At 38.1% G+C, this 25,858-nt stretch overlaps 1 protein-coding gene across 1 annotated transcript in view; it reads right to left on the bottom strand.

Annotated features, from left to right (window-relative positions):
• The window catches only part of LOC121067686 (follicle-stimulating hormone receptor), an 85,802-nt gene that overhangs the window by 36,669 nt on the left and 23,275 nt on the right, over positions 1 to 25,858 (bottom strand). The window contains exon 2 of the mRNA XM_040552492.1: positions 15,204 to 15,275. Coding sequence (XP_040408426.1) covers positions 15,204 to 15,275 — 72 coding nt within the window. The remainder of the gene's footprint in view (positions 1 to 15,203; positions 15,276 to 25,858) is intronic.

Below are 25,858 nucleotides of genomic sequence, written 5' to 3' on the forward strand. Positions count from 1 at the left end.
AAAGTTAAATCCAAACCTCTCTTTGTAACAGAATACCACGGAAAACACAAACACCAGAAAAAAGCTACTGAGTCAAAAGCTTTAAAAAACAAACATGCAATGAGGATGACTTACCTGATTGAGGTTGAACAGACAACTGTTCTATCAAAAGCAGACAAAAATCACTAGTAAGCCCAAATCTGCAGGTTCTCTCTTGGAAGACATAAAGATGACACACTATACAAAAATAGGAATTACATACAATCCCTATTTTTTTTTTCCAAGGAGCTAACGACAGCAAAGAGGAGCCTCATTCAGTAAATCTAGAGTCTTATTTGACAAATAACTGATCAGATCTCCACTGTGAAACCTTTGCTCCTTGGGAAATCACATACTTCCACCTGAATTTCCCTGGCATAAATTAATCCTCTTCACTTGCAAACACTGCAAGACTGCACACAGGTAAGAAAGTCTTAACAGGGGGAAGGAATTATGTCATACAACTTGAGTGAAAATCCAGTATATTAATATATTGTTTTGTTTGTGTTTGTATGTTTATAAACAGAATATTCCAATAAAAGCAATAAAATAATAGCCACATGATGGTGCTTACTCACTATTATTAGTGAGCAGGAGCCCTTACTGCATGTCTAACTCCATTTACAGGGAAGATGTTCATGAACTTTGTTTATGAGAGTCTCTGGCACAACTATGCTGTGTAACCTTATATTTGGAGAAAGTTTAGACAAACAAGGGCTTCCTGCTACCATCTGCAGCTCTAGTGCTTTCACAAGAAACTCCTCAGGCTGGACTCAGCCCTTTCAGAAGTCTTCAGTACTAATTTCTCCAGCGAAGTCTTCAGAGGAACAAGGTGCAACCCTTGAGAAGGCAACTCCTGATGCTAGGGAGTGATCTGTTAAGACCACTTTGGTCTCCCTGGGAGCTCTTCACATTATCCTGGGTCATACATTACTGGAGACAGAAAGAAGTTGAAGATAAAGATGATGCAGAAAACCTTATCTGAAGTAGTTCTTCCTTCTTCATCAAAGGAAAAGTAAGTGGGATACTCCTCTCTAGCCACACCGCTTAAAGGAGGAGGCTGAACAAGAAATGTGGTTTGAAAACAGAAAACGATGCTGTCCTTGGAAGTTGCTGTATCTCTTCCCCTGCTGTACTGCACTGCATATACTTATGACATTTTTCTGTCTGGCTTCCTGTAACAATGTAAACAAACTGAGACTTGCAGCATACTCACACCACACAAGCCTGGCAAAACCTTTCTTGTTTCCAGTAAAGCATTTTGAAAAAAATAATACTGATAAGGGAGGAAAAAAAAAAGAAGAGAAAGCAAAACAGAAGAGATCCCAAACCACAAAAAATAACATTTGGAAAAGTTGTATTGATGAAATACAATTAAAAAATAAAAAAAAGGAGAATGAAGTGCATGATTTCTGATTACTATTATTGCTTTGGTTGAGACTGAAGGAGATTTCACACTTTACTGTAGAAGGCACGTAAATCCATTGATTTTAATATTTGGATCTGTATTTACATTAACATTCTAAATTTTAGAGAAGTGTATAATTTTTTCTGTAATTTAAAATAAGTATTGTCTCTAGAAAACCACACAGCTCAATACACAAAGGGACACAGAAGTGCAGACACTTGAAAGCAATCCTCTGAGAACAGTTTAGTTTTCAGATTTAAATGAATGTTTTGTGTGTGTTACATACCAAATTAAAAACTAAAAGGTAAGTGCTATAGTGTTTTTTTCATCATATTAAAAACAAAATGTATTTTGAGTCTAGAGCAGCTTATTTTCACAAGAAAATGAGGAACAAATATAACGCATGTTATGGAACGTCATCAGATCTCCCTCTGAAAGATCCTCTAACTTGAAGTTACCCAAAGCCCTAAGGATTTAGAGTGGATCCCTGGGGGAGGATTGTATTTTTCTTACATGCAGAAATGTACAATAAACAGAAAGCGACCAGCAAGAACAACACATACTTTGTTTTTCTATACAGAATAATTTGACAGTCAAGGTAATGTGGTTTCGTTATATTCTTTCTACTAGTTTGAAGATACCTCTGCAAGATTGCTCAGGTTAAGAGACATAGAAGGGAAAAGATTCCCCAGGTGAATCCCTTGTTTCCCATTCTCAGCTGGTAGCCTTTGGTTTGGATGGATTAAGTAGCAGGTAAGTACACGGGCTTTTAACTTGTGGCTTCCCTGTGCGTCAAATTGCTGGTAGAATGAAGTGAGTACTTCAAAATGGTAGGCTCAGGAGTTATTTCTACAGTGGCACCTATTTAACATAAGAACCATGCAAAGCCTCCAATCATATGCTTTCGTTTTACTGTTAGTGTAGTTTTACTCAGATTTAGTTGATCCTAATCAACAAGCTTCTACTCGCTGTCCTCTCTTTCTTTTCTATTAGGTGGCATACATTATATCTCAGTTTCAATTAGACAAATACAACTCTACAAGCACACAAGTCCAACTAGCAAAAAGTTTTGTTTATGATACCTATTTAAGAGAGTTTCATGCTAACAGTGGCTGAACTTCTGCTCACTTTTTTCTTCATGTGCTGCTAAGGTCATACAGTGAAGACTGAGAGGGGCAAGAAACTCACACTCACTTGGGTACTACCTGGACTCAGTACACTCCTATATCCCATCCAGTTCAGTGATTCTCCTAGATATGTTTTGCCTCCTCATTCAAATGGTCCAGAAGAGTAGCAACAGGATGCCTGCTCTTGTTTTCCTCCTCCTTAAAGATCTGCAGATGGAGATGGAGACTCACTAGGAGAGTTAAATGTTGTGCACGACATGACTGGTGAGTAAGGTGCCAAAGGGGGAGAAAGAGGACTCCCATTAAATCGGGAAGAAAGCCCTTGATTTTCCTTTGGGTCACATTTAGTTAAAAGTAAGATGGAAAGACTTTATTATATAAGACTGATGAAATCCTCCATCTATCCAAAAATGAGCCACTACACAGCAGAAGCAATCTGACCTTCCCACAGTGTCCCACAGGTGGAGCTTGGTTACCCACTGAGTGACCAGTTTCTTTTGCAGAGACATTTAAAAGCTTGGCCAAGAGAGGCTTTTGATTAAAGCCAGCTGCAGCAGCCACACCTTGTAATGAATCACATCTCCTGAAGGTACAATCTGAGATCGGCATTTCATGGTATGCAATCCACCAACCTACCCATTTGAAAATAAACCATTGATCACACATATGCAGACTGGATATGAAAAAATGACCCAGAATTCTGGGGGTTCCAAGTCCTACTACCCTCTGCTCTGAGTCATCCTCCTGTCATAGGAAGCTTGTTGTGGCATATTTTGTGTGGGAGGAAGGATGGGGAAGCAAGGAAGAACAACCCAAATTCTACTTTGTCCTTTGGTCCTAAAATTATGCATAATTCACAACAGACAAATAAAAGAACAAATGACTACAAAAGAGGAAAGAGTAGGAAATAAGGGAAAAACTTCCTTGTTGCATGTTGTATCTTCATTTGAATGCCAGAATTAATCTGAATGAATTATATTTTTTAATTTGTTTAACTATGTTAATAGTCACCATGCACTAGTGGTTTTAGCAGTATTTTCTCTTTATATGTATGACTCAAGAATTACCATAGCAACTTGCTTCCTAATTAGCCTTCAGTAGTAACAATCAATATGATTAGACAAGGTTATTGCTGGAATAAGCTCAATAGATTTTAAAAAAGGCTACTGAGAGCCAATAACGGCTAGAAGAGAATGAGCAGACTCCTGGACAATCTGCCCCAGTGGATGGTTGCTGTTCTGCTGTTGCTCACTCTCCAATGAACAAAGAAGTCATGGCAAAGGAGAACCTTGCCATTTACCTGACTGCAGAAAGCTTTTAAACCATCAACAAATTCACAAAATATGGAGAATGGAAACATTCTTAGATTTGCAGGCAAAAAGATACTTATGCGTACGTTGTTGGGACTGATGTTGACTTCACACCACCACAAAGCAAAAATATGTATGTCATAGATTTTATCAGTGTCCCTACATTTGTAATCAATATTTCTGTGTGGGAAGGATACTTGAAACCTGGAATAAAGTGAGAATGAACATTACACAGGAATGGGATTTAAGCAAGTTCAGTGCTCAGATGACATCCCATTAGGAAGTCCTTCCTCTAGTGACCTGAGTGATTGCACATCACTGACAAATTTGCCCATCATTTTTACCATCTTTTTCAACTGTTAACATGTTCTCTCTTAGTCTGAAAGCTCTGTGCCTGGCAGCACAGTTTGGATGAAAACATGATGTGCTTTTCAGAGGTATTCTGGGCCTAGGGAACACAAAACAGGCTCCTTCGTACTGACAGATGAAGGTTCATGAAAAGCCACTTTACTTGTTAGCACTTTTACAATCTGCTACAAGAAACACAGGCAAAAAAAGCTTATTTTTAAATAAACAGCGTGTGTTGTCAATTATACTGAGGCAGGAGGCTGTCACAGATTACCTGTGATCTATTTACTTGCCTCTTTGTAAAAATGTCTTGCCATTTGGCTCTGCCCTCTGTTCTTCCTGCTGGGCATAACCTCTTTACTGTAGCTCAGCTCTGCACAGAGATTTGGGCTCAGGGAATGGAGGAGCAAAGACACTGCACACTGTGAAATGTCATGGTGAGGAAATCTGGATAGTGCTGTAAGACAGCACCTCAAGTTGACCTTCCTATGTATAGAATACCCCAAAGAAGAATGAAAGGCTTTTAGCTCAAAAAGACAGTTTTTGTTAAATATAAACAAGGATAATTAACTATAAAGCAGAAAAACCTCAAAGGAAATTGAGGCTAGGTGGAAGAGAACTTTAATGTGTTTAAACATCTCCCTCCCCTTACTTCCAGAGCCTTTGGAGAAGGTTTAGAGTTCCTCAATGACTTATTCCAAGTGGCAGTAAGTTCTGCTCAGACCTCCTTGAAAACCTGTTCATCACTGGAGACTGTTCCCCAGTGCAGTCTCTAAGTGGCACATTTCCACCTCTGCTTGCAAAATTCCTGCTACTTGTAGTACCTCAAAGCTGCTCCCCTTTGAACATTGCTCATTCGCCTGCAAATGGAATGCCCAATCCCACTTCCTTCAGGGAGGTCTGCCATTGTCACTTTTCCTAAGGAGCATCATCTAATTGGGCACAGAAGTAATAAATAATCAAATCCATTCCACTGTATCCCGCTTGTACAATTCCAAATAGAGCAGGTGAGAAAAGCCAAAATCTTAAGAATTCTAGACCAGGAAGTCTTAAAGTTATGGAAGACAAAGCTGAAAACACTAACCATAAAATCTCATTCAAAATAAATGATGACTGACAAAGAATTCTGACATGTCTAATGAGCATCTTCACTTCATAGAAAGGATATACATTTCCACATAAAGATGCAATCTTTGTGCTCTTGAATAGACAAACAAGACGGAACTAAATCGTGCTTCCAAATAACAAAGACTATTTTACTTTCGTCCACAGGTGAAATTCTGCATTATTCCCGTTTTAGTGGTGAAACTTCACAGCACAAAGGCAACATAGAGAGGACCATTCAAGGAGTTTGTGCTGAGCATCCACACTGGACAGCTATTCCTTATCATTTATACATGCATTTCTCCTCCTCAGAGTAGAAAGCACCCAGGAGATGGACAAAATATACTTCTCCATCTGGAGAAAATATTCCATAATTGTTACAGACATGTTCTCTTGAATGTCCTCCTTCAGTAAATGAGTTAGCAGATCTCAGGACAAGGTTCTGACAGGGGAAAAAACACCAGCCTGCTACTGTCCCCAGCTCTAATTCTCTGCTGACTGCATTGAAAAACGCACAGACACCAATAGCTGTCCAATATTCTGGCATTTCTCTCACATTGTGTTGGTAATTTCCATCTGCTGCGTTGGCTCCCTTAAACATTCAAATATTTTCTGGCTTGGTTTCTTTCTTCCATTCTAAATCCTAACAATTTGAAATCTTTTCCAGGCTACTATATATAAACATATATACATATACCGGTATGCATGTGTGTATATACATATATACATATATATATATATTCTTCCATGTTAGTTTACTCACAAATGGTACCACTCTTTATAATTCCTTATTTTTTAAAGAATTAAGCACGTATATGGAGATCTTCATCAAAAAACATATTCCGCTTAAAAAATCAACACAATATTCACTGAATTTGTATGCAAATTGTTCTTGGCTTGGTCACAAAGCAAACAATGGGCACAATGGAACTCTGGATTTCCACCTGGGATGAATTGAGGCTAGAGCGTCTTATAGAAAAATCAAAATGCAGCTCACTATAATGATGAATGCTCAACTGCCTCTCCGCTGAGCAAAACAGCCATCAAACTATTAAATCCACATCAATCATTTGGTATAATAGAAATAAAGGCTGTGCAATATAGTGTTGTCAGAGAATCAACATCTCCTGCTTAGAAAATAATGTCTTGACTTCATCTCAATATTGTTTTCCATAAATGTTGAGGTTTGTATCAGCATTTGTAGAGCAATGGGAAGCAATTCTGCATTGCAACGTGCCAACTCCACTAGCATTATTTCTAAAATAAATGGAAAAGCTAGATAAAATTAATATGGGACGATGTTTCTGAAGTCATCTCAAATTGAATTACCATTTCTAATCCGGTGCCAAGTTTCCTCTTTCTAACAAAAAACATTTAGTAATGGTAACATAAATACTGAATAAAATCCCATCTAAAATAAGTCAGGCATAGTGTCATCTAGGTCACACCTTTTGCACTCACTGTTGAAGTTAGGAACACACAGAAATAAGATTAATAGAAAAAATAATAAAAAACTTTTGATAATGAAAAAACCCTACCTTTCTTAAAAATGCATACTTTTTATTTATTTAATTATTATTATTATTTATTCCGTAGCAGTACTTTTTAAGCAAAACCCAGAGGCTGGATATACCTGGAAGGATATGGCATCTACTATGCCTCTTGGGATATGCCATCACCCGAATTCCCACAGAGTCCCAACAAAACAGTACTGTGGTGCATACTGAACCATAGACCCTCACCAGCAAGTCTGTCAGGCAGAGGAGGTGGAGTTGCTACATGTTTGATCTGAACAGCCAAGTGGAAACCTCTGTGATTCTGATGCATGTGGTTGAGTTCTCTCAGAATTGCACTGTTTGTTTTTTGGTGGTGGTGGTTGTGGGTTTTTGTCTGTTTGTTGTTTGGTAGACAGAAGCCCTTTTATAATAATCCTCTTGCAACTCCTTACATTTCCTTCCCCAGATTTACATGGAAACTCTTTGTATCAGCAAGCATCAAGATACCAAACCACACAGAAAGAATACCTGCGTTTTTTGCACTCTAACATACTTAAATTAAATCATACCTAATCTATTAGTATGATCTAAGGGACATTTAAATTGGAAAGTAAGAAATTCTTATATGGATACTATGAACTGATTTTACATTTCCTATCTTCTTCTTTTAAGTACTTTAATTTGTTTGTAGATTTTTGTTCCACCAAGCACTATCAAAAGATTGAGATCAGGTTATGCATTTACTTAAGTATTACAAAGCTGTAATTAAAATCTCTGCTCTTTGACATCAGCAGTGAGTCACTGACATGGATATTAAATGTCGACTTCACTTTTTTGTAACTGTGCAAGGGGTGACAACAATTACAGCATGTAAGATCTCTTCCACAGATAAGCTTTGGCAAGGAAAAGCAGAATGCTAGGCAAGGATGCAGCAAAACATTTATAGATTAGAATATAAAAAAATGGTCTTGGTTCATTACTTATTGTATTTAGAACAAAAGGCACAGCTTCTACTTTCAGAAAATAAATTTAATTAAGGACGTAACAGGCCTCATATGTTTTCATACCAAACACTAAAATTTGCTGTCCACAGATGATATTTGCAAAGGCTGGAGAATAGTCATTTGAAGTAACGGCATTCATTCTAGAAGAAAATGTGTCTAAGCCACTCAGTGCCTTGCTGAGAAACAGCAGCAAAGGCAGCGCTTTGCCCAGCTCCTCCACTGATGATATGTTGCAGGTGCCCTGGGAGAAGCTTGCATGGCTGCTCCCCATCAAACCCCATTTATGGGAACCCATTTCAAAGGGCAGAGCACAGCAATGGGGAAATGAAGGCTGAAGCCCTGGACACTGTTGAGCTAAGGAATGCATACAGTGCAGGATAAGCTTCTTTACATGATTTTTTTTCTGCTGAACCAGAGGCCTGAAGTGCAAGCAAACACTCCAATACAGACAAGAGATAGTTCAGAATCACTGATCAATGTTAAATTGGATAGTCAACTGTGTCAGAGGCTTCTGAGACTTGCAGGTCAACTGCAGGAACCTGGAAAATTCATGTGATTTATCACTGCCCTCATACCAGTGTGTGATGCTGGGCAGCCTTTAGATGCTGTGGGTTCCACAAGGATTAGACCATGGAGAGGGAGGGAAAAATCCCCTTTTAATAAAAGTGGCCCCAATGAAAGATTTATTCTTTGGGAGTCAGCCTGAACTTTGAATTTCTTTGCTCTGCTGATTACTGGCTTTAGTATTTTTGAACTGTAGTTTCCCCGTTCCCTAACAGAAAATGCATATTTAGACTCATTTAAAAGAATCAGTAGCATACTTATTTTCATGACATGCCCCTAAGATGCAGAATGTTACGCATAACTCCTATGTATAGACTAGAATTCAATATCCATGGAGTTACACTTTGAGAATATACCCTGGAGTATTTATTACCAAAGTATGATCCTTACTGATTCAGTAAGATTTTTGATACTCAAATTGCATTGTGTCCCCCTTTCACCTTAGGGATAGAATATTTTTGTAAACATGCACTATTTAATTTGCATATCACAGCAGCTCCTGCAAATTCATATTTTTGTTTCTTGGGTGTGGTGTGTGGGGGGGGCAATAGATTTTTCCAATGGATACGACGAAAGATGGAAACGAGCTCCGACTAAACCCAAGTTCCAATGTCTTGTCTACATTGAATCCTATCCATTTTCTCAAAGAATTTTAATAATTGTATTTAATCACGACCTCTCTGCATAATGAATGAGGCAGGAACGCAATACACTGTGCAAGAAAAAATGGAGAACGTGCAGCGTGCTGACGAGCTTTCTTTTGACCAGAATAGAAACTGCTCACCCTTAAGTGATCACAAATTTCTGCCTCCTCACTTCTTCACCTCTTTCTGAGCTATGTGCTGCCAGTGTTATGAACCATGCCTGGGCTGACTGAACCAATTTCAGGAGCAGAGGCGGTGATCCCTTAGCCATTGCTATCCCAGTAGCTCTGAAGGCTACTATTGAAGAAGGCCTGGATTGTGAGTTCACCAATTTGCCAGGTTGCTTAAATTTGCTAAATAAAGCAAAGACTAGAGTCCGTGATACTTTCCACTATGCCAGAGTCTCCTGATAAACACTTTTACAATCAAACGAAGAAATTTGTGTCCTTCTCTATTTTGTGGGAAGCAAGTTATACCTTGATTTAGCAACTTTAGCATGTCTCAAATTATTCTCCTGAGAATCTTCACAGTTCTCAAGTACTTCCTTTGGTTTGGACATTATATGATAACTCATTTTGAAAAGGAATGCATGACCCCAGCCTTTTAGCCTATGGAGCAAATGGGAAAGATTTTGGGCATCATATCGGATTGGTTGTCATATATGAAATAAGCTGGTGCCATGTATCTAGGTCACAGCAGACCAGCAGAATCTGTTCAAATGAACCATCACTGGGTCAACAGTCCCAGCAAAACCAAAAACAAACAAAAAAAACAAACCATAAAATCTTGAATGCACTTAGTGATGAAATAAATATATGATCCAGAGGATATTTCTCTACAAATTCATGTGGATGCTATAGATAGCTAGTGCTTACATACTCTCTGTCTTCCATGGACAGAAGACTTCAGTTTCCAGGACTGTCAACTCTGGCAGATTCCCCTCAACTCTAAAAGTTTTAATACTTCCCAGGATTTTCAGAGCTCTCATAAAGGATCTAGCTCATCAAGCTCTGATGGTCACAGTATGGCTTGCATTCATAAAATGTGGCTGTTGCCAGAAACGTAAAATAAAACCACTTCTCCCATTAATGCAAACTACAAAATAGGTCAATAAACGTGTTTCTCTGTGATGTCTTGTAGTTCAATAATTTTTTCATCCACATGGTTGAATTTCCTTGGGTTGGACACAAATTAGATTTGATAGCAAATGATGAAGTAAAGCACTATTTTTTTCGCTTAAACCTTTCAAAAGAAGAAATAACTGACAACAAATTTTCAAGGGGATTGTGCTTCAGAATACAAAAGTAAAGGCTATTTGGCTTGTACAGGGTAAGGCAATACTATCTCTTCACTACAATATCACTGTTCAGAGAAAGATGGCTACACTTAGTATCTTTCCTCAATGACACAGATCAGGAATATGACAAAGTCCTAAGTCACACTTGGTTTGTCCTCCAAAATCATTACAGGGTATTTCAACAGCCAAGGGAGACCAGCATCCTCAGACTGCTTCTATCATCCACATGACGATTTGGAGCTGCAATTGTTCCCCTAGTTTCTTTGGCTAAGGTTTACTAGTCACCATCCCTCTTCTCTCTGCTCTACCACACTCAGCCCAAGACTTGAAATAAAAGCTCACACTTAGCACCAGGCATTTCTGACAATTGATTTTTCCAAGTGGACTGAGGCATTCACCTTTCCCTAGAGTAATAATATATATCCTAATTCTCCCATCATTAGTTCAGCCACTGAGGATCAGACCAAACTCCCTTATAAATATGATGCCTGAGTCACGCATTGTTAAATCAACATTCAAAAATTTGCTACATCGTAGAATCTGTAGGAAACTTAGCAAGAGAAAAAAATGAGATTTCAATATTGCTCAGGCTTTCTCTCCTCCTCCAAGTTAAGCACTTCAGTGCAGGTTGAAGATGACATAGCAGCTGCAGAGTATGCTGAATTGATTTTGCCAGTTATGTTGCCTGCCTGACGTTGCTTTTTATTTTAGTAACTGGAGAATTAATCAGTTCTGGTAGTGTAAATAATTTGGTTGAGCAGGAGGTCTAGAAAAGCTGCCATGGTCCAGCTTAGTCTTGGGCAAGACTTCTCAGAAGAAAACTAAACTTGCAATGAGAATACAAAGCTGCTTCCCTGAACAACTATTTGTTAAATCAACATGAACTCAGAGCTGTGTAGAAGTCGCAGATCTAATAGCAATAAGCTGGTTAGGCTGCTCCTCAGACCTGTGGGTTTCTGAAATAGTTTTCAATAAGAAATCTTAAGTTACACCATTACTAAGAGAAATCTCTTACAATTACACCTGCCAATATATTTCATAACTTAGAACATTATATATAAGCAAAGATCTTTTTCCTGGACAATATTGTCCATGTGACAGGCTGCAGAATGGACACTTCATATTTTTTCAGTATCTGAAGGAATTTAGATGGGCAAGAAGAAAAAAACAAGCTGGAATTGCTTCAGATGGGCTCTCATTCTTTTAAAAATCACAAAATGGTAGAAGTTTTCCAGTGACAATTTTCTTCTTCCCCCAATATCTGTATTTGGCATGTGATGAAAACCAAGAATTTGATCTGTAACTAAAAACTGGAGCTTCACAGGGAGGGCAGATCAGGTTCTCCATGCTGACATTTGAGGTCACACTATTTTTTTCCATAGGAGTTAGTGTCCATATTGGAGATTCCTTGGACAGTAGAAATGGAAAACAAACAAGATCTTCTGTGGGTACCATGACTGGAGTTTGACTGAAAGCACCTGACTGGAAATATTCAACATTTTGTGGCAAAAACATTTGTTCAAGGTTTTCAGTTGTTTGGATGTATAAGATGAAACTTAAATGCATAAAGAAAGCAGGAACAATGGAAAATGTTATTGAATGATTTTTCTTTGAAAACTGGTCATTTTTGGTGACTGTATTTAAAAGCCTTCCTTTGCTTTGAATATAAACACAAAAGAGTTAAGATTCTTATGGAGGACTCATCTCTGACTGTATTTGACTAGCTCGTTGCCTATGGATGATTGCAAAGATGACCATTCCCTGAAATTTGTGAACCTTAAAACCTACTCCATTCTCAGAAACACTGTTGGAAATCAACCAGAGATGATAACTGATGAAAACATGCACAGATCTTTTGGGTTTTTATAAGCTATTGCTTTTCATCAGTAACACACTCGGAATATATTGTCACTCTCCTAATTTTTAATCTATTTAGTTCTATGCGAACACTTATGTGCATTACATTGAAGTACCTCATTTGTATACATCAAGCTATCTACATTTTACCACATGGAGATATCACATTATTAATAGCTCTGTTCTTTAAATAAACTGCAGTTTGCTTTAAACTTCCTTTTTGTGCATAATCTTGCAAGAAAAAAAGAGGCTTTCATACAAAGACTCTGTTTTTTATATGCAAATATATCATTTGATTGCACACTTTTTTTTTTCCCTACATTATCATGAATATTTCTGATAAATGTTTTATGGGTTAGATTTTGGATTTGTGATCATTTTCAAATTTTATCTGTTTGCCACACCATTTGCAAATACTGTATTCTTTGTTGATGTTGATTGGTCTCATTTACATATTTATCACATTTTATTTTCAAGGATATTTTGCTACAAACTGCCTGTCCCCATTTCTCTTCCAGGTAATAATAGTACATAGATATATTTTCAAATTTAGCTTACTTCCATATGTGTTTTCTTTGGTCAACAATAAATCACCACTTAGAGACATCACATTCAATGTGATTGTTAACTTCATACATATCTGACATATGGTTTCTGAGTAATTAAAGATAATGGGAGCAATGCACTTTGCAGCCCACTACACTGCCCAGAGAGCTGAATGGTTTTCCATAAGAACTAGACTTAAAGGAATCCAGCATGAATGCGGAGAAAGAAGTGCCAAAAAACTGGTGACACAGTGCTGATCTTACCCCTAACAGGCAATTCCGGACCACAGAAAATAAGACCTTTTTTCTTTTCTTGTCAAGAAAATAAGCATTTACTGTGGTTCAACTTGATATTGACCAACAACTCTTGAATCCCCCTAGCATGTTCACTGCTTGTTCTTCATCCGTCTATACTTTTCTAGGTTCAAATACATTTCCTTTATTTGTCATCTCTTCTGGTGTGCCCATCTTCTGCTATATCCTTTACTTATGCAAGAGTATGAGGGGGAAAAAGGAGAAGCTGAAGCAAAGAAATGTTGGCAATTGATTCCTTTCCAGTTTTGTCCCTACACAGAGAGACTGAAACGGTATAATATAAAAGTGTATTTCCCTACACTGCCTCAGACCCTTCCTGGACAAACAGCATCTTTGTGGTTCTCTCCAGTGAGAGCAAATACTGGATACATTTCTAAACAAAATGTGAGTTGGTTACAGATGAAATAATTTAGAAAAAAACATACATGCCCCGGAATAGTTCAGATTTGATGGTGACCGTTATCTTTTCAGGTGCTAGCACCAGTTAACCCATAGATTTTCTGTAGTTAAGGAATATTAGGAAATATATGATCACACTAGTGGTGGAGGACTGAAATACATCCATAATAGACTAATGGGTACCTGATACATCCGTTCATCAAGAGTGCTCATAATTATATCTTCAGGCTTATCACTAAAATTAGATGCTTGCTCTCTTTATGTGCTAAGTTTTTCAGAACTATCATCTGCAAGGAACTTCTCACACCCTCCTACTGGCCCTGAACATGAACAATACAGTCATATTTATTTATTAGAATTGGCTTACCTGTTACGAACAGCAGTGCTTTCCTCCCTAATCTTTCACTGATTATTGTGATCTATTAGAAAACTCTTAAATTAATCATTTCCCATGGTCTTCTGGCACTTTATTTATTAATTAATACAATCACAGAAAGGTTTGGGTTGTAAGGGACCTTAAAGATCATCTAGTTTCAGCCCCCCTGCCATAGGCAGGGACACCTTTCACTAGACCAGGTTGCTCAAAGCCCCATCCAACCTGGCCTTGAAAACTTCCAGGGATGGGGCATCCACAACTTCCCTGGGCAACCTTTTCCAGTGCTTCACCACCCTTACAGTAAAGAATCTCCTGCTAATATCTAATCTAAACCTACCCTCTTTTAGTTTAAAGCCATTACCCCTTGTCCTATCACTACACTCCCTGGTAAGGAGTCCCTCTCCAGCTTTCCTGTAGCCCTCTTTAGGTACTGAAAGACTGCTACAAGGTTTCCCCAGAGCCTTCTCTTCTCCAGGCGGAACAACCTCTGTTTCCTCAGCCTCTCTTCATAGGAGAGGTGCTCAAGCCCTCCAATCATCCCTGTGGCCCTTCTTCGGACTCACTCCAACAGGTCCATGTCACTTCTCAGGTTCATGTACCCCCCACTGGGGACTCCAGAGCTGAATACAGTATTCTAGGTGCAGTCTAACAAGAGCAGAGTAGATGGGAAGAATTGCCTCCCTTAACCTGCTGGTCATGCTTCTTTTGGTGCAGCCCAGAATATGGTTGGCTTTCTGGGCTGCAAGCATGCATTGCTGGCTCATGTTGAGTTTTTCATCAACCCAAGTCCTCTTAAGGGCTGCTTTCAATCCAGTCATGGTCCAGTCTTTATTCCTGTTTGGGGTTGCTCTGACCCAGGTGCAAGACCTTGGACTTGGCCTTGTTGAACCTCATTACGTACACGTAGGCCCATGTCTCAAGTCCTCTCTCCATTGTGCTGACTGCACCACATAGCTTAGCATTTTCCACAAACTTGCTGATGGCACACTCAATCCCACTGTCCATGTCACCAAGAAAGATATTAAGCAGTGCCAGTCCCTATACCAACTTCAGAGCAACACCACTTATCACCAGTCTCCATCTGGACATCAAGCCATTGACCATAACTGTTTGAGTGTGATTGCAATGACACTCCCTGCTAAATGAACCCTTTGACCAAGGACTGCCCACTTGCTGATATAACAATGTATTTATGACAACAATGTTTTGGAACATGTTCTAAAACCAGAAATTATTATTATTATTATTATTAAAAAAAAAAAAAAAGAAAGATGAAACTAGGTTGAGTTCAGAGACAGGAGTTGCTTACAGGCAGTAAAAGGAGCTGCAGCTAGAAACTGTTGTTTAAAGTAAAATAGTTGTTTCCTAGTAGATATTGACACAATACATACATTTTCTCTAGGTCATGAAGTCCTGCAAAAGCTCCTTTTGGAATGACTCTCATCTTGGTAAGGACAAATCTCCTGAAAATAGAGAAAATGGGGTGATTATTCACTGTTCACAATACCGGCCTGCGTGACAGCCTTTGTCAGTATAGAAGAGGCCAAGGACAGAAGAGGCCTAGGACAGAAGAGGGTAGGCCTAGAATACAATAGAAGAAGCCTAGAATAGAATAGAACAGAACAGAAATTGAATCATAAAGGTTGAAAAAGGCCTCCAAGATCATTTGATCCAATCATCCCCTTACTACCACTAAACCTTGTCCCTAAGCACCACGTCTAACCTTTTCTTAAACACCCACAGATCAACCCATTTCTTAAACCACCTCCCTGGGCAACCTGTTCCAATGCCTGATTACTTTCTGAGAAGAAATGTCTCCTCATTTCCAACCTAAACCTCCCCTGGCACAACTTGAGGCCATTCCGTCTAGTCCTAACACTGGTTATCTGGGAGAAGACGCCGACCCCCAGCTCCCCACACCTTCCTTTCAGGTAATTGTAGAGAGCAATAAGGTCTCCCCTGAGCCTCCTCTTCTCCAGGCTAAACAACCCCAGTTCCCTCAGCTGCTCTTCACAGGACTTGTGTTTCAGGCCCTTCACCAGCCTCATAGCCCTTCTCTGGACAAGCTCCAGGGCCTCGATGTCCTTGTAGTGAGGGGCCTAAATCTGAACACAGTACTCGAGGTGCTGCCTCACTAGAGCAGAGTACAAGGGGATGATCTGATCACCTCCCTGGTCCTGCTGGCCACACTGCTGTTGGCCTTCTTGGCCACCTGAACACGCTGCCAGCTTATGTTCAGTCGAGCATCGACCAACATCACCAGATCCTTTTCCTCTGCACAGCTTTCAAGCCACTCTGCCCCAAGACTGATACAAGGCTAATATCACTGATACAAGGAGTGTCCAGCCTGAAGGCTTCACAGTCTAAATACAGCTATAAAGTTCATAGGCTTCATAGATCTCCAGCTGCCTGCCTGGGTCAAAATTACAGCACTGTGTTGGTCTGCTGCTGGAGCTGGTGGGAAAAAAGCATCCACCACTGAGTCGCAAGCACCCTGTTGGCTTCAGTAAGAAACAAACAGCTGGTCACCACAGCTGTGTTGCATGCTGGGAGGTAACAGTGTTTTTTTTTCATCTTGTCCTCTCTTTTGAAATATACTCAAGCACAGGACGAAACAGCTCTGTGGAGCTGAACTGGGGTGAGTTGCTTACATAATGTTGTAAGGTGCTACACGCATGCTTATGCAAGATAAGCCCTGAACTGTTGCACAGATAATTTATAATTTAATCTCAAAGTCTCCCTTCTAATTAATTCATAATATGCCATAAAATTGGGACTTCAGAATACACACCTCTATCACATAGGAACCAAGACAACATTTTAATCATTTTTAAAGGTCACTGTAGATACTTTATGAAGAATAAGTATTTAAAATACCATATAAACCTTTTTGTTAACCTGAACTCTTCTTTTATCACAGTAAACAAAGAAGACTAAAAAACTTCTGATGTTACTCAAAAAATGAAATGTAGAATATCTACTACACTTAGGAGCAATAACTTAGGAGTTGTAATTTCACTTAGGAGAAATAAAGTATTAGCTAGGTAATTATTTTCTTTCATGCATTTAATCATTCATAGGTAGTGAGTACGAATCACTGCATATATAAACATGACCTGCTCATCAAGACACATGCTTCACATGATATGCATATGACTAGATGGCAGGTCAAGAAAGCATAGCTGAGGCATGAGAAACCCTATGGTGAGTTTGCAGGGAGAAGTACTGTCATAAATAAAATCATACTCAAACTCTCAGGTGTTAAACACCAAGCAGGTAACATAAATGAAACATCAGATAATGGTGGCTACATACATGAGACCAATTTATCATTTAGTTTCTTGGTCTATTTTCCCATGGAAATGGAAATGTTTTCTGAATTACTATTTTATTATTATTATTATTATTATTATTTTTTCCAGTGAGCATGCCTGCTAGACTTATTTGTAATCATCTCAGAGAAGAGTTGGTTTTGCATGACTGCTTGGAGTCTCCTTTCAGTCCGTGTCTGTGCTGCCTTATTTTAACATCTGCAGAAGGGCAGAAATGGGTACTCAGCCTGGTATTACCTGCTGTGTAGTCCTGCAAATTTAAACACAATACCTAAAAAACTAGAGACATTCTTTCTTTTTGTTCACATGGGCTATTTACAGAAGCCTCATTTATTTATTTATTTCAGCTGATTAGTTTAGAATTTTCATATGAGACTATCATGTTTTAGTCAAAATTGTAGGCAGAAAGGTATTATTCTGATAGAATTACACAGTGATAGGTTTCTATATACGTATATATATATATTTTTGATCGTAGATCTTAGTAGGATCTACCTCCTTATTTATATTCCCAAATACAACTTAGTATTTACTTACACATGACAAAGTCAATGTACACCTCATTTAGCTCTACAGATGCCACTGGGATTACATGAGGAGTGAATTTTGCCCCATACTTCTTTTTTTTTTTTTTTTTTTAAGCATTAAGAAATGCATGGTATTCTCAGTCCTGAAAGATAATAAATTTGGTATTCCATTATTCTTGTACGGTTATTAACGTAAGTCAGAAAAAGCTTCTAAATACTGTCACACAAGTATTGCAGAATTGAGATCATTATGCAAATGTTAGAAGGATTAAAGAGCTTCCAGAAAAGGCCTAACCTGGATCAGGCAATTTGTAAAGCCCTACTAAAAACATGGCTAGTGTAATGCTAGTCTGTACTTTCAGAGTTCAGATATTGGATCTGTGCAGAACACCCAGCAGGCTTAGTACTGCAAAGATGAACCATCAGGCAACTTTTTGATCTGCTTTGAAACCTTTTCTAACCTCTCCTTTGTAGAAACACATGCCTGAATTTGGAGCCCTAGAAAGTGGGCTCAGTCTGAAAAGCCACCTTTTTTTTTATTTTTTTTATTTTTTTTTTATTTTTATGGCAATACTCTAAAATGAATCCTCTCTCTGTAGATCATCAAGAGGTTTGCAATTCTTTAATTAGATACTGGCCTATGCCATTCTTTACCACAATAAAAACTTACAGCCTGATCCTGAAACTTTTTAAAAGAAAGAAGCTTCATTGATACATGAGGTTACCCGCAGAAATAAAGCCATAAGTGCACAGAAGGATCAAACCTTGGGTTTCTTTGTTGAATAGCCTGCCTTCTTGTGCTAATAAGGTGCCAGAATTCAGGACCTACATATCTGATGCCCTGGAGCTGCTAAAGTAGAACTGAAGTTTAATAGCTGAAGTCACACATTCCACTTAAAAAACTAAGGTTAATTGTATTTAAATGTCCCTGTTAGGCTAATAAAGTTAGCTTTAATGTTATAACTAACACTGAAAATCAGAATCAGCTACTTGTTGAATTATCAACTGTGTAATGAATAGGAGTCCATTATAACTACTGGCATGCTGTATTGTCAATAAATCTCACAAATGAGGCTCCAAGAATCAATCTGTGCTTTACCTGAGATACTGATATTCAGTATGAATTCTTGCTGTGGTACATGGGGAAAATAATTGATAAACATTTCCTTGTTTTTGTTACTGGAATTATTTAAAGTCAAAGACATGAATACAGTCCACTTTTCTTCAAGCATGTTTTATGTCAAAGCAAACAAAAACATCCTTTAAAAAACAGGTGCTTAATGGAGAGATGCATTATTTGGTACTAAAAAATAATGCTGGGACTTAGGCACCTGCAAAGAAAGCACTGAAAACCAAAGTTAAGCACATGATGTGAAATTAAAAACCAAGAGCCAGGTGCATGGCACAAGGTGTGAGAAAGGTTAGACCAAAGGTTAGGTGATCCAAAAATCTGTACCCTAAGCAGTGAGCTGTGCAGACCTAGCCCCCAGGAAACTAAATGCAGGTCTCCATCTCAACTCCTAAGCATCCAGGTCTTGTATGCCCTCCACATGTACAAAAAGCCAGAGAGCCCCTGCTCACAGCAGCTTTGCTGGAGTGGAGGAAGGCTTTGTGCTCTCTCAGTGCTGTCCTGGCAGCAGAAGGACAGACACAGGGAATGGGAGTCTCAGCTTCAAGTACCCCTCTCACCCCAAGTGGTGCTCAGCAGCCAAGAGACCTCTCCCTGCGCCCAGCTGCAGCTCAAGCATTGCGCAGCCAGGGCTATGATACTCCTTGTGCCATGAGGGAGGACAAGAGGGATCTTAACCCTAGCATTCTCTTTCGAGGCATTACAGTTAGATTTGATTTCCTTTGAACAGATTAAAAAAAAAAAACTTAAGTCCAAAGTTCAGTAATGTTAGTGTTATCACTATATATGCCACAATACATCCTAGAAATTCTAGCAAGGCCCCCAGTGTTGGAGCCACCAAAAACTTAAAAAATAATGAGAAAGCAGAAACAATGACAGGAAATGAAACAAAACCCAAATGGTGAACATGATTATCCTGCGTCCTACATGTCTAGAAATACAAGATGGGTATAATAACTACTGTTATTACCTAGGTACAGCAGTATAAACTAGATTTAAATCTGGCCCATTGCTCATTGCACAGAACCCCTAAAGTGCTGGAGAGGTTTCTAAATCCTGATTTAAACACATCTGTCGAAAGTGATTCTTTGGGAGCTTATTAATAGAAACTAAAGTTAGCTGCTACAGTTGTGCAAACCCACTTACACTTTATATATATAAAAATTACAGTATAAACATACACTTAAATATACAACTTTGCATAATATTTAACTGATTTTTCCCTTCTGTTTTTCTGACCATTGGGAGTAGTTGGTTTCTTTTGTGCAGTAAAATACTTTTACATCTGGAGAGACAATAAAGCTTACTATCAGATATTTCTTTGGACTGAACATGCACATTTCCCACAGGTTTTCACATGTTTCATTCCTAAATTTTGTGCATTTTATATGCCTTTTATCATTTTTTGTTCATCTCATGAATAGCTGTGAGTAGGTTTTTGTATTAGAAAACTACTAAAAAACTGTTTCTAATTAAGGCTAGACCTGTCAGGACTAGATCAGAGCTATCTCCTACTGATTTATTTATTTATACAGAGACATATAAAGCTGGCTATTTAAGAGGGCAAGGTCTCAGTTAATATGAACCCACTGACACGGATGACTTACACAACCTTATATCACAATGAAGAGCAAACAACCCAAAAACATCTTGATTCTGTATGGCTGTGCCTAGTATAAGAGAAATATGACAGCGCCAAGTTAATCTCAAAGCCTGTAGGAGACATGATGCAAAGAACAGAAATTATCAGGTGCTGGTAAAGTGATCCTGAATAACCCTCTAACATTTTCAGCTACAAAGAGATTTATTGAACTTTTTCCTAAAATAGTCTTCTGCAGCTGAAGTAGTTCAGACAGACATAGCATAAGATGTGAAGGGGAAAAAAATCCTCCAGAAAAAAAAATATCCTTCCTTTCAACCCTATATGAATTCAGGGAGAGAAATCAGACTGACTTCACCAAGAAGAGATAGAGGACTGTATGTAATTATTCAAGTGTCTGATGTCTAAGGTGTGGGTAAGTAAAAAGACTTGGTAAATGACAAGATTAGAAAAGTGGATGCATAAAGGTCTGCAAATTGTCTCTAGAAACAAAAATACATGGAAAACATGTAAAGTGGGCGCAGTGAGCAAATACACTGTATTTGTGAGGTTAGTCACTTACGTATGAAATGCTGTATTTTCTGTATTCATCAAATGAATTCTCAGACCCTGGTCCCACAGACTTTTCCTTGAGTAATTATGAAAACACTCTTTGGCAAAGGTCTCCACCAGAATTTGTTCCCATTGAGCTGGTGTTCCCTCTTCCCAGCTCCCTTCCTTTCTTTCCTCAGCAAAGCTCCCCCCCAACAACAATAACCTTGCACAACAAGGGACTGCATCAATTATCCTAAATTAAACTAGTAAAACAACAACAACAACACAACCACCCAACCAACCAAAAAAAAACCAAACCAAACACACACAAAAAAACCACATTACTTTCTGCTTCATTAAGCATGGCTGAATTTGGGTCTTTCAAAACACTCTAAAACCAATTTCTCTGATCTACACAGTTAATCAGAAAGTACGCATCTTGTAGATTTGTCTATCCTGGCTTATGTAAATGGCAAATTCATGATGCTAAAATGAACAGTGTCAATCGGATATAGAAACAAAATAAAAAAGCCAAAAGATTTGGTGACCATAATGCTAAATAACCAAATTCAGTTCCGAAGAAATAAATATAGAATTTTGAAAAACATTTTACTCTAGTCTCCAAGCTAATAGACTGATGCTATCACCTTCTAATCCTCTACAGCAGTGTGCATTTTGTCAGACAGACAGATTTACAATAAAATGTAATTTATTCTCTTTGTAATTCTTTTGTTGTTTCTTTGTTTTTGCATCTTGCTTTGGAGATGTGCTTGAGGTACCAGCACAAGCAACAGGTGAGACTGTGTTATATTTCAGGAGAAGACAATATGATGCCATGACCTACTTGGTGTTCTTTTGACAAAATACAAGAACCTACAAAATCCTGCCCCAAGTTTTTTTTTTTTGTGTTTTTGCTTGGTGAGTCAATGCAACAGTGAAGGATTATTTTGCTTTTTGTTCTGTAACAGAAAACAAATAGACATTGCAGACTATGTCCTAGATGGTGTAAACCAATCTGTCTGTGTCAGCCTGGCCCTAAACTTTTGTATTAATTCTCACTGGAATGAATCATGAAATTCTTTTGAGCTCAGATTTGATTTGATTTAAATTTGTAAAGAAAATTTATAAGCCCCCAGCTCACTGAAATGCCTTATCTCTGACTAGGGTGTGGGTCTAGTTAATATGTCCCTAGGAAGAGGAATATGCAGAAATACATGAACATAAAAATATTTTTCCTTGAATTAGTCATAAAATAAATATATTTTTCTTAAGATTTTGAAATACTTCAATGAATCATTAGGGGAAAATAGAAATTTGCTAATATAACAGGGAAAAACCTACTTTGTTAATGGTAAAAAATTAAGAGTTTTGATTTTGGAGTAGAAATTCATACACTGAGCACAGAAATCCTAACAGTAAGTCAGTGAGCTGCCTGAATCCCTAAGCAGAATTGTCTTCTCTAGACCCTGTGTTCAGCCTTTTGTTTTTCTTAGAAAATTTATTTTAAGGCAGCTGTTTCATGTTTTTTTGGCATGAAGGTGGCTAGATTACTCAGCCCAAGGCAGGTGCCCTGAATCAAGGGGAAGAGCACTGTTCTCAGGGTGCATACAGAGCCCAGACAGACTTCGGACCCTGTGAATCTTGAAGCATGAGTTGCAATATGTTCATCTACAAACAAATGTATGTATGAATGTATGATTCCTTTCCCAAACTGTAATTAAACATAAACATTCTAAATTTTACATTTAAAAATATTATTTTCATGGATCAGTGTGAAAATCAGCTGTCTAGGGGGAAGATATCTGTCATCTACAAAGCAGTCTGCAGCTGCTTTTGGACATAGCTATGGTTCCCCATTCCTATCAGCATGCAAAGTGGAATTCAAAACATATAAACCAGACGCAAAACCATCACAAAAAAGACTTCATATATCATTGAGCTAAACGCAAAAAGATTGCTTTTATTTCCTTTCTGATTTCCAAGTCTTTAGAGTGCATTCATATAATGTTTTAAAGCTATTTTCAGCAGTCATGAGGATTTAATTTGGAAAAAGAAAAAGAAAAAAAAAAGAGTGAGATTTATATAAGTTGCCTCAGTTCCATGAGACATTGAGGCTGAGACTTCATATGTCTGACAGTATCAGGAGGAATGGCATCAGTACTGATAAAACACTGCTCTAGCATGCTACTGGCTCATCTTTTCACAGAGCTACTCCATCATCCAAATGAAAACTAAAACCAAGCAGAATATTTTTCCGTAATGACTATTCATGTAACTGATTTACAAACTTGTTGCAAAAATAGGACCTGAATGGCACAGACATGCTTGAATAATGGAGGAAGAGTCTTACAATTCATTTTTTTTTCCATCTGAGACATGATCAGTGCATTTAAGGGTCTGAGAACCCCCTACTTTACACACATTTAAATTGACTTATGAGAGAAACTGTAATCCCTTGCTAATGTGCACAATCTGGCTGGAAGCATCTGATCACTGCATTCACATACTGGGATCTGTCCACGCTTAAATCAGCTACTCAAACAATTCAAATGCTTGTGAAAAGAAAAGTTATGTAGACTGCAGCTGGTTAATGAACATGGGGTGAGAAGAGCAGGTAAAGGAGAGTATTCCAAAGAAAAACAAACATCCAAACATCCCCTCAGTGAGACCTCGTAACAGAATCAATGGGCAAAATAAAGGTCTGGTTAATATATATATATATGCATATATTTTAAAGGAGGCATCAGGTCCTGAAAAAGGATTAAGTCAGTCCAAAACCAAAAGAAAATTGGTTATAAGAAATTTTTACAGGTATCTTGCTGCCCTTTCCCCTTAATTTCCAACAGAAATAATTACATTTGCCTTTGTTATACAAACACAAACCAGAAGATATTTTCTTAGACCACAAAGGAAATTTGTCACATGGTCATGGCTTGTAACTAGAGATCCTGAGTTTCAGGTCAGCATTATAGTCAGAAAGTCACCCTTTTATCTTTTACTGTAAAATACTATTTTTTTTTTTTGTCTTTCTAGTTCCACCAAAATGGAAGAAATGGAAGCAATCTGATCACAGCTGGCAACCACAAACAGAAATAAGCAAACTGATGAAACATTAAATTTTTACAAGAGACTATTGGAATGAAACTCATGAAGTGCAAACATTACAGCTGCATTCAAGTTTGTATACTTTCTGAAGATAGGACAGTCACACCATTCTTCTGTTTGACTGAAAAATGTAATATAAGTTTGGCTGAAAAATGTCCTATAAATGTGGGAAAGAACATGTCACTCTTTCAGGTATGCTATTCTAGAATCTCTCCAGGTCTGGCAGTGACGTAAGTAAGCACCTCTGAGAAAGAAAATGTTTTCATTTGTGCACTATTAAACAAAGTAATGTACAGACAAAGTAAATACAATTAGAACTGTGATGGTATGGTTATTAGTAATGTCTGCCTGCTTTGCAGGGCTGAATTTAAAAGGCAATATGTGCAGTTGCTCATGAAAATTTACTCATTTTTTTACTAGTGGTCTCCCTCAAAATCAATTTCCTTTTCTTTTTTAAATTAGATTAGAAGTGCAATGAATAGTAGTGATGGCATTCCTATTTTAAATGCAGTGAATACTTACTAGGTGAAATAATGCCATCCAGACACAAAAAGCTGTAGAGAAGCATTTTAATGGAACAGCTGATGTTTCATTGGAGAGCCCACCATACCGTAACATAGTTAACAAGGCACTTCTCTGCCTGCCCTGTTGAGGTCCTTTTTCCCCAACAGAGCTGCAATGCTGCTCACAGGCACACAGAAATGTCTCTGTGGGATTTGTTTTTCTATCAAGTCCCTGCTTAGGTCAGCTAATAAGTTGCATGCTGTGCCTCTCACCAGTTAACAGCTGATACGGAGAGATGAGGAAGAACACAATTTTTTGGTGAGGGAAAAAAAAAAAAAAAAAAAAAAGAAGCACCAGTTATACTGCTAGACTGGAAAAAATCATCAAGCAACATGCTTGTAAGCTCACTCCCCTCCTCTCCTTAGTTTTTCAAAAAACATGGCATGTTTAGTCTCAGAACTGATACACTTTTCATTTCTGGACAAAGCATCCACTGAACAGTAACACTGTTGCTCCATTATGCTGCAGATAGCTTCTTTCTAAGGACACGTGCAGACAGTTAAAAATAAAGCTCCAAAATTACTTTAAATACCTCTGCTTGAGTAGCTTTGGGTGAATTTGGAGTCTCAGGATTTAATAAAAAAACAAAACCAAAAAAAACAGGATGGAGAAAAAAGTAGATTACAAGAATCACAACCAGGAAAAGAGATGAAACACCAGGACCACAGCTCAATCTGAGATGTTCTGTGCTCCTTGCTTAGTGAAAATTCTGCATCTATTTAGGCTGAGTTGCTTTTTACACTGAAATAAAGCTGGAGAGGAACTGAGCTCTGCAGAGTTGTGATTATTCAGGCTAGTCACCTGGACGTGTCAACTCATTTTGCAAAGAGTCTGACAAATAATTTTGTTAAGATTTAGATGCAAGCCAATAATAAGCAGCACATTCAACAAACACAAATGACATGCCCAGAGCAGAATGACTGCAGAATACCCTCTGACACAAGGATGTTGGTATCTTCAGTACATGCATACATACAAAAAAAAAAAAAAAAAAAAAAAAAAAGTTTGTCACAGGTTACAAAGTGCAAAAACAAACGAGTTCTCTTTAGGTTCAGAGAACAGAATCACAGCTACCATGCTCACATTCAGGAAGAGTTTAACTGGTAGGAATGAGTTACCCACAAAAAACGCCAGCAGTAAGCTTGGAAACTCAGACAAAATTGCTTCTATTAATGTCAAAGACATGCTGTGAAAAGTGTTTCATCTAAGATAAATAACATAAGTGAATGAAGTTACTCTGTCTCAGTTACAGAGA

This window comes from Cygnus olor, chromosome 3 (genome assembly GCF_009769625.2).
Source record: "Cygnus olor isolate bCygOlo1 chromosome 3, bCygOlo1.pri.v2, whole genome shotgun sequence".
Taxonomy (NCBI): Eukaryota; Metazoa; Chordata; class Aves; order Anseriformes; family Anatidae; genus Cygnus; species Cygnus olor.